At 42.4% G+C, this 10534-nt stretch overlaps 1 protein-coding gene across 1 annotated transcript in view; it reads right to left on the reverse strand.

Annotated features, from left to right (window-relative positions):
* Positions 1–10534, reverse strand: part of EFCAB7 (EF-hand calcium binding domain 7) — a 103720-nt gene that overhangs the window by 34549 nt on the left and 58637 nt on the right. Inside the window, exon 7 of the mRNA XM_082265941.1 lies at positions 2640–2778. Within this exon, the coding sequence (XP_082122067.1) occupies positions 2640–2778 (139 nt within the window). The remainder of the gene's footprint in view (positions 1–2639; positions 2779–10534) is intronic.

The following is a 10534-nucleotide window of genomic DNA, read 5'->3' on the forward strand; positions in this document are numbered from 1 at the left end:
CGGCCCAAAAGTAGTGCAAAAACTATTTTTCAAGTCGCAGCAGTTAGAACGGGCCAAATTGAAATTAACCACTTTAGCCCCGGAAGATTTTACCCCCTTCCTGACCAGGGGGTATTTTGCAATTCGGCACTGCGTGATTTTAACGGACAATTGCGCGGTCGTGCGACGCTGTACCTAAACTAATTTGATGTCCTTTTTTTCCCCACAAACAGAGCTTTCTTTTGGTGGTATTTGATCACCTGTGCGATTTTTTGATCATGCGCTATAAACAAAAAAAGAGCGTCAATTTTGCAAAAATAACAATATTTTTCACATTTTTTTATATGAAATTCCCCCCAAAAAATGTAAAAATCAAAATTTTTTAACATTTTAGGCCAATTTGTTTAATGCTACATATTTTTGGTAAAAAAAAAAAAAAATCGCAATAAGTGTATTTTGATTGGTTTGCGCAAAAGTTATTGGGTTTACTAACTACAGGAAAGATTTCTGTCATTTTTATTGTTTTTTTTTTTTAACTAGCAATGGCGGCTATCTGCGATTTTTGTGGCGGGACTGCGACATTGCGGCGGACAGATCGGACCCCTGACTGACATTTTTGGGGATACCAGTGACATTGCTACAGTAATCAGTGCTATAAATATGCACCGTTACTGTAAAAATGACACTGGCAGGGAAGGGGTTAACTTTATTAGAGATCCAGGGGTTAAGTGTGTCCCTAGGGGCGTGATTCTAACTGTCAAGGGGCGTGGCTTTTGATGTAACCACAGAGACATACGATCCTACATAGCAGGATCGTATAGTCTCTGCAGTTACACCAGGGAGAATGACAGACGGCTTTGTTTACATCAGCTGCCTGCCTTTCTCCCTCTCCAGCGGGAGATCGCGAGTGACCGGCGGACATCGGAGCCGCCGTTCACTCGCACGGGGATGTCAGGAAACGAGCGGGGGCGGGAGCGCGCCTCCGGCGGCGCGCGCTCGCCCACTATTGGCTCGTGGGCGAGTGACGTACCGGTACGTCACTTTGCCCAGGAGGGGCTGACTGCCACCGTACATATACATGCGGCAGTCGGCAAGTGGTTAAAGAGGTTATAAGCCTCAGACATGAAATATGAACAAAGCATATCCCTCTATAGTGTGTACTTGGCACATTACACAGCACTAAGTGTAATTTCTGTCTGCTGCTTCCTTCCTCTGCTATCTGCATGAATCACTTTCTGACACCAAGAGAAAAATGGTGACAAGGGAGGGATCTCCAGCTGATTGACATCCTCAGCTCTGTTCCTGTGTGCTGTGTGAAGGGGGGGGGTGTGTCTCTTCCCTCCAATCAGCTCTCAGAGCTCTCCTCACTGATGAAACTTCAGCTCTCCGCCTCCTGCTTTTCACAGCTGAGAGATCCTGTGTAAATTCTGCACTTTGAATGACTGTAGGGAAAAGATAATTGTCGATAAACAGGTACAACTTATGTAGGAGGATTTGTTTCATCTCTGTGTATCACCTGAGGCCGGTCACTTCACTGGGGATATGTGAGGGTTTACACCCACTTTAACCACTTAAGTCCCGGAAGATTTTACCCCCTTCCTGACCAGGGGGTATTTTGCGATTCGGCACTGCGTGATTTTAACGGACAATTGCGCGGTCGTGCGACGCTGTACCTAAACAATTTTGGCGTCCTTTTTTCCCCACAAACAGAGCTTTCTTTTGGTGGTATTTGATCACCTGTGCGATTTTTTGATCATGCGCTATAAACAAAAAAAGAGCGTCAATTTTGCAAAAATAACAATATTTTTCACATTTTTTGAAATTCCCAAAAAAAAATGTAAAAATCAAAATTTAACATTTTCGGCCAATTTGTTTTATGCTACATATGTTTGGTCAAAAAAAAAATCGCCAAAAGCGTATTTTGATTGGTTTGCGCAAAAGTTATCGCGTTTACTAACAAAGGGAAAGATTTTTGTCATTTTTGTTGTTTTTTTTTTTAACGAGTAATGTCGGCGATCTGCGATTTTTTTTTGCGGGACTGCGACATTGCGGCGGACAGATCGGACCCTTGACTGACATTTTTTACACTTTTGGGGTTACCAGTGACATTACTACAGTAATCAGTATGCACTGTTACTGTAAAAATGACACTGGCAGGGAAGGGGTTAACTGTATTGGAGAGGGAGGGGTTAAGTGTGTCCTAGGGGCGTGCTTCTAACTGTGATGGGACATGGCTACTAGTGTAAAAACAGAGATCAACGGTCCTACATAGTAGAACCGTCTGATCTCCATTTTTACACAGGGGAGAATGACAGGCGGCTTGTTAACATTAGCCGCCTGCCTTTCTCCCTTCCCGGCGAACGATCGCGAGTGATCGGCGGACATCGGGTCCGCCGGTCACACGCACTGACTTGTTAGGGAACGAGCCGGGGCTATTGGCTCACAAGCGAGTGACGTACCGGTACGTCACTTTGCCTGGCCGGGGCTGACCGCCGCAGTATATGTACTTGCGGCGGTCGGCAAGTGGTTAAGGAAATCCACACAGCCATTGGACGAACATGCAAACTCAAGACAGATATTTTTTTTTTTTTACTGGGAAGGAAATCCAGCACTGCAAAATCACTAACCATAAGCGTCAATATGCTATCCATTACACTTACCTTCAACCCTGCTGAGATTTAGGGGTTTGATTGTCAAATAGACTGTCGTTTTTAGAGGAAGTTGCAGCTTATAGTGATGGCTAACGATGCCTGTGTCTTCAAGGAAAAAACATCCTTTTAAATGGGAACTCTGCCATTCCTGAAATCACATAAACATACAGTTAAAGTGGAAGCAAAAAGCAAATATTTGATAGGTAACATCTAGAAATGGTAATTGTAGTTTGTCTTTGATTCCTCCTACAAAAATAGGTGGCCTGTGCCTAGGCATTCATGTTCTGTTTGTGTATATCTTCAGTGTGAGATCATCTAGGACAGGGGTGTCCATCTCAATTTCATCATGGGCCCTATCAGCATTATGATTGCCCTTTAAGGGGCCAGTTATATCTGTAGGACTAGATTTCCAGAGCACCCCCCCCCCCCACTCACATCAGATTTCAAGAGCCCCCCCCCCACCATCAGAAGTCAAGGGTCCACCCCCCTCCCTTACATCACAGTGCACCCCCCTTACCTTGTGCTACAGCAAAGCTGGGAAGCAGAAAGGGCAGGGTCTGGAGGAGGAATATAGAAGGGCTGGAGTCAGCTGCCGGAGTCTGCTGAATGCTGATATTAGGGGAGGGGGAAACTAGGGGGTGCTTTGGCTGCACAGAGAGGCACGGGATCTGTAGGAGGAGCTGTGCCCTCCTCTCTGCTGCTGACTGCTGAGAAGGGGAGCGGGGGATAGACGAGTCTTTCTGTGGCTGCAGGGAGAAACGCAGGATCTGGCAGAGGAGTTCTGTCCTCCTCTCTGCTGCTAACTGCTGAGACAATGTGGTACAAAGAGGGTGCCACAGCTGTAGGAAAGATGCAAGGGCCACATGAAATGGCCTGGAGGGCTGGATTCATCCCCCGGGCCTTGTGTTTGACACGTGATCTAAGACATTGCTGCCTCTGACTGTTGGTCTCATAAGATGTGGGCTGAGATTTGGTGATAGAATAAACAGAAGTGACCAGCGCTATGGAGTATATATCAACCGTATCTAGGTTATAAGGTGTGAGCTGCCAACAACCAAACCCAATAAAGGGTTAAAGAATGAAAAAGTGCAAGGAAGGTTGAAAACGGCGCTACCTTTAAAAAGTGATAGAGTGCACTTAAATAAATAAATAAGTGGTGATTTTCACTGTGAAAAATAAATTAAATTATAAAGTGCACAAGTGATATAAGTCTAAATGGAGATCAGTTATTTTATTCTTAAAATTAATTGTACAATATTAAAGTGCCAAGTGCTTGTGCAATAAATAAACCAGGAAAAATTTAAAAGAGACAGTGAATTTTATTTAAAAATTATACAGTGTGGATAAAATCAATGGTGCCTTGTATTAATTTTTACAAATAGTGAATAAATTGATTTAAGGGAAAGAATTCCCTTGAATAAATGTGAGTAAAAGTGAAAAAAGGATCCAAGTGAAAAGTTGAACTAATTGAGAAAAAACTTTCAATAGCAGTGACAGAAGATCCAGGCTGCAACCACCAGCGTAGGCACTAGGTGTCGCACCCTGTATACAACCTGCTGTGTTTTTCCGTATAGATAGGGATGATAATGCCCAGGGGTTCCTTCGGTGGAAAAGCTGTTTGTAGGTATCGATCCCTCAAATATAAAGAAAAAATGGAAACCCCATGGTGCGGTATCTTGTACAACCAAGAGAAAAGTGTAGTAACTTACAGCTCCAGCAGACGTCCTCTGACAAAACGCGTAGGGTGGAGTCTTCTACGTCATTTTGTCACTTCCGGCATTTGGAGCCAGGGCCGTGGAACGCGGAAGCTTCCCGGCTAATGAAAATCTGATCGCGGACAGCCTACAGCTTAACTGTAAGTTACTACACTTTTCTCTTGGTTGTACAAGATACCGCACCATGGGGTTTCCATTTTTTCTTTATATTTGAGGGATCGATACCTAAAAACAGCTTTTCCACCGAGGGAACCCATGGGCATTATCATCCCTATCTCTACGGAAAAACACAGCAGGTTGTATACAGAGTGGCTACGCTCGTGGTTGCAACCCGGATCTTCTGTCACTGCTATTGAAAATTTTTTCTCAATTAGTTCAACTTTTCACTTGGATCCTTTTTTCACTTTTACTCACATTTATTCAAGGGAATTCTTTCCCTTAAATCAATTTATTCACTATTTGTAAAAATTAATACAAGGCACCATTGATTTTATCCACACTGTATAATTTTTAAATAAAATTCACTGTCTCTTTTAAATTTTTCCTGGTTTATTTATTGCACAAGCACTTGGCACTTTAACCACTTAAGCCCCGGAGGATTTTCCTGCTAAACGACCAGGGGGTATTTTGCGATTCGGCACTGCGTGACTTTAACAGACAATTGCGCGGTCGTGCGGCGCTGTATCTAAACGAATTTGGCGTCCTTTTTTTCCCACAAACAGAGCTTTCTTTTGGTGGTATTTGATCACCCGTGCGATTTTTACTTTTTGCGCTATAAACAAAAAAAGAGCGTACATTTTGCAAAAATAACAATATTTTTCACCTTTTTTTATATGAAATTCCCCAAAAAAAAAATGTAAAAATCAAAATTTTTTAAAATTTTCGGCCAATTTGTTTTATGCTACCTATGTTTGGTAAAAAAAAAATCGCAAAAAGCGTATTTTGATTGGTTTGCGCAAAAGTTATCGCGTTTACTAACAAAGGGAAAGATTTCTGTCATTTTTGGTGTTTTTTTTTTTTAACGTGTAATGGCGGCGATCTGCGATTTTTTTGCGGTACTGCGACATTGGGGCGGACAGATCGGACCCTTGACTGACATTTTTGACACTTTTGGGGTTACCAGTGACATTTCTACAGTAATCAGTGCTATATATATGCACTGTTACTGTAAAAATACACTGGTAGTGAAGGGGTTAACTTTATTTGGGAGGGAGGGGCTGTGTGTGTCCCTAGGGGCGTGCTTTCTACTGTGATTGGCTGTGGCTTGAGCTGTAAGGACACTGATCAACGGATCTACATAGTAGATCCATGTGATCAGTGTTTTTACAGCGAGGAGAATGACAGGTGGCTTGTTTACACAAGCTGCCTGACATTCACCCTCTCCCCCCCCGGATCGCTGAGTGACCGGCGGACATCGGGTCCGCTGGTCACACGCGCGGGGGGGGTCCGTGACCGCGCGGGAGCGCGCCTCCGCGGGCGCGCGCTCGCTCCCCAGAGCCTCACAGGCGAGCGACGTAGACCTACGTCACTCTGCCTGTGAGGGGCTGACTGCCGACGTAAATATACTGTTTGCAGTCGGCAAGCGGTTAATATTGTACAATTACTTTTAAGAATAAAATAACCGATCTCCATTTAGACTTATATCACTTGTGCACTTTATAATTTAATTTATTTTTCACGGTGAAAATCACCACTTATTTATTTATTTAAGTGCACTCTATCACTTTTTAAAGGTAGCGCCGTTTTCAACCTTTCTTGCACTTTTTCATTGAGATTTGGTGATGCCCTTTGTGTGCTGCTCACTATTCTCCTTGCTGGAGAGGAAACTGCACCCAAGGATCTGCAGTGAAAGGACCTCCCTGTTTCGGCTTCAGTTGTTTTGCAAATCTGTATTTCCTCCACCTCTTTTCTGCTTCTTGAATATAACCCAACGGTCATCAGATCACCAATCATTAAGGGGGCAACATTTGACATGAGGAAGCAAAGCTCTGCCTCTACCAGGATGACCTCCTCCACACATGGCATGGTAAACAGTAATGAGAAAAAGATCAATTGTATGACCTTTACATATACTGGACAATACTGGACACTGATCCTTTTTCCCCTGCCTGCCTTTTGTGGGCAAATCTTCAACAGTACTGGTCCTCTGAAGGCACAGGAAGATGTGTTTTTAATACTGGTGTGAAGGTGAACTTGCTAAGTTTACACTGTTATTTATAGGTTTACAGACATTTATGTCAATTTCTGTAGTGCTTTACATACTGTATATTTACATCAATCCCTGCCCTCAAAGAGCTTACAATCTAAGGTGCTCAATTCACATACATGTTGATGATTTTTGGGGCACTGGTGTGCTGCTATGGTGTGCCAACTAATGAAGGAATTGTGACTATAAATGCGAGTGAACTGCTGCTACCACTATATCAAGCTCTCCGGGTCTTGAAAAAAATTGTACTATGAATTAGTGAAATGGTGCACTGTTCAAATATAAATCAAACTCCTATCCATATGTGATAAATACTTTCATCAAACGTACGGTATATAAAAAAAACATAAGCTCATAAATATCTGTGAAATAGTGACCAAAAAAAACAGTGCACATTAGATAACCATGCATATAATAATAACAACGTGGTGAAGAAAACAACGTGATGTAAAAATTGTAACATAAATAAAAAAATTTTAGTCCCAAAAAACCCTGCAGTGTAAATAAAGTCCACAAAAATATTTCCCTGAGAGCAATACTCTTGATTATATTGTGAAATACATATACAGTGCATTGCAAAAGTATTCGGCCCCCTTGAACTTTTCGACCTTTTGCCAAATTTCAGGCTTTAAACATAAAGATATAAAACTGTAATTTTTTGTGAAGAATCAACAACAAGTGGGACACAATCATGAAGTGGAACGAAATTTATTGGATATTTCAAACTTTTTTAACAAATAAAAAACTGAAAAATTGGGCGTGCAAAATTATTCAGCCCCCTTAAGTTAATACTTTGTAGCGCCACCTTTTGCTGCGATTACAGCTGTAAGTCGCTTGGGGTATGTCTCTATCAGTTTTGCACATCGAGAGACTGAAATTTTTGCCCATTCCTCCTTGCAAAACAGCTCGAGCTCAGTGAGGTTGGATGGAGAGCGTTTGTGAACAGCAGTTTTCAGTTCTTTCCACAGATTCTCGATATGTTTGTTTGTGAACCATTCCATTGTAGATTTTGCTTTATGTTTTGGATCATTGTCTTGTTGGAAGACAAATCTCCGTCCCAGTCTCAGGTCTTTTACAGACTCCATCAGGTTTTCTTCCAGAATGGTCCTGTATTTGGCTCCATCCATCTTCCCATCAATTTTAACCATCTTCCCTGTCCCTGCTGAAGAAAAGCAGGCCCAAACCATGATGCTGCCACCACCATGTTTGACAGTGGGGATGGTGTGTTCAGGGTGATGAGCTGTGTTGCTTTTACGCCAAACAACGTTTTGCATTGTTGCCAAAAAGTTTGATTTTGGTTTCATCTGACCAGAGCACCTTCTTCCACATGTTTGGTGTCTCCCAGGTGGCTTGTGGCAAACTTTAAACGACACTTTTTATGGATATCTTTAAGAAATGGCTTTCTTCTTGCCACTCTTCCATAAAGGCCAGATTTGTGCAGTATACGACTGATTGTTGTCCTATGGACAGAGTCTCCCACCTCAGCTGTAGATCTCTGCTGTTCATCCAGAGTGATCATGGGCCTCTTCGCTGCATCTCTGATCAGTCTTCTCCTTGTATGAGATGAAAGTTTAGAGGGACGGCCAGGTCTTCGTAGATTTGCAGTGGTCTGATACTCCTTCCATTTCAATATTATCGCTTGCACAGTGCTCCTTGGGATGTTTAAAGCTTGGGAAATCTTTTTGTATCCAAATCCGGCTTTAAATTTCTCCACAACAGTATCTCGGACCTGCCTGGTGTGTTCCTTGTTCTTCATGATGCTCTCTGCGCTTTAAATGGACCTCTGAGACTATCACAGTGCAGGTGCATTTATACAGAGACTTGATTACACACAGGTGGATTCTATTTATCATCATTAGTTATTTAGGTCAACATTGGATCATTCAGAGATCCTCACTGAACTTCTGGAGAGAGTTTGCTGCACTGAAAGTAAAAGGGGCTGAATAATTTTGCACGCCCAATTTTTCCGTTTTTTATTTGTTAAAAAAGTTTGAAATATCCAATTATTTCCAATAAATGATTGTGTCCCACTTGTTGTTGATTCGTCAAAAAAAATTACAGTTTTATATCTTTGTTTGAAGCCTGAAATGTGGCAAAAGGTCGAAAAGTTCAAGGGGGGCGAATACTTTCGCAATGCACAGTAGGTTTTCAGGTAAGTGCGCATTGCACATAGAGGTGAACACCAGGTGGTTGGAATCACCCATCACTCCATGTACTGAAAATATTTTTGTGGACTTTATTTACACTGCTTGGCTTTTTGGGACTAGAAGTTTTTTTATCTATGTTACAATTTATTTTTACATCACGTAGTTTTTTTCACCACATTATTATTATATGCATGTTCAGATACATATATACACACACACATACTATAGTCGGGTGGTCTCCAAACTGTGGCCTGGGGGCCACCATTCCTCCTTCAACTGACACCAACAACGAGCCACCATTCCTCCCACTCATACCAACAATGAGCCACTATTTCCCCCACTCATACCAACAATGAGGCACTATTTCTCCCACTCATACCAACAATGAGGCACTATTTCTCCCACTCTTACCAACAATGAGGCACTATTTCTCCCACTCATACCAACAACGAGGCACTATTTCTCCCACTCATACCAACAATGAGCCAGCATTCCTCCATCTCCTACCAACAATGAGCCACCATTCCTCCAACTCATACCAACAGTGAGCCACCATTCCTCCAACTCCTACCAACAATGAGCCACCATTCCTCCAACTCCTACCAACAATGAGCCACCATTCCTCCAACTCCTACCAACAATGAGCCACCATTCCTCCAACTCCTACCAACAATGAGCCACCATTCCTCCAACTCCTACCAACAGTGAGCCACCATTCCTCCAACTCCTACCAACAGTGAGCCACCATTCCTCCAACTCCTACCAACAGTGAGCCACCATTCCTCCAACTCCTACCAACAATGAGCCACCATTCCTCTAACTCATACCAACAATGAGCCACCATTCCTCCAACTCATACCAACAATGAGCCACCATTCCTCCAACTCCTACCAACAATGAGCCACCATTCCTCCAACTCCTACCAACAATGAGCCACCATTCCTCCAACTCATACCAACAATGAGCCACCATTCCTCCCACTCATACCAACAATGAGCCACTATTCGTCTCACTAAAACCTTGGCATTGTTTACTTCTACTGACACCAGAACATTTTCTACTCCCACTTGTTAAAGTCTGGGCCCCCTAAAGCCTGAAGGACAGTAAACTGGCCCCTTGTTTAGAAAGTTTGGGGACCCCTGCTATAGGTAATTAAACAGGAGCCATTGAACCCACCAGAGTGTGGGAGGAAATGGAAATACCCGGGGGAAAGCCACACAAGCACAGGGAGAACATGCAAACTCCAACCCCAGTGTTGTAAAGCAGAAGTGCTAAGAACTAGGCTACTAGTCACTAAAACTTGTTCAGCTTGTATAAGATCAGTTCAAACAGCAAGCTTTTTCATGAACATATACATTTATTGCTTTCACGTTTTATATCATTAAAATATCTTTATTTGTTGCACTTGCCCTTGCATATGGACTTTTTATGAACTTATATATTGATTGCCTTCACGTTTTATATCATCTGATATATAGATTTTTTGCACAGTTCATTTGATCTTATGATTATTCATTCTATATTTATTGATTGAAGTGTTATGAATTTAGTAGATTGAGTCATATTTATTTACTTTGGAATTAGTGCTGATTTATTCACAGATTTCTATTGCAATATGGCCGCCTGGAGCTGTCCTGTACACAGAATGTATGCTGACCACACCCCAGAAACATAATTTCCTGCTTGTGTGATTGGCTCACCAATTTTCCCAGAAGTCTGCACTAAGATACAAGTCAGATTTCTGGCATCCCCTGCAACAAAAATGTCATTTTTGGTGAGATACTCCCAATAGGAACACGTCTAAAGGGATGCAGGCCCAGCAGATTTCCTCATGAG

Source organism: Pelophylax lessonae (genome assembly GCF_965119305.1).
Source record: "Pelophylax lessonae genome assembly, chromosome: 8".
Lineage (NCBI taxonomy): Eukaryota > Metazoa > Chordata > Amphibia > Anura > Ranidae > Pelophylax > Pelophylax lessonae.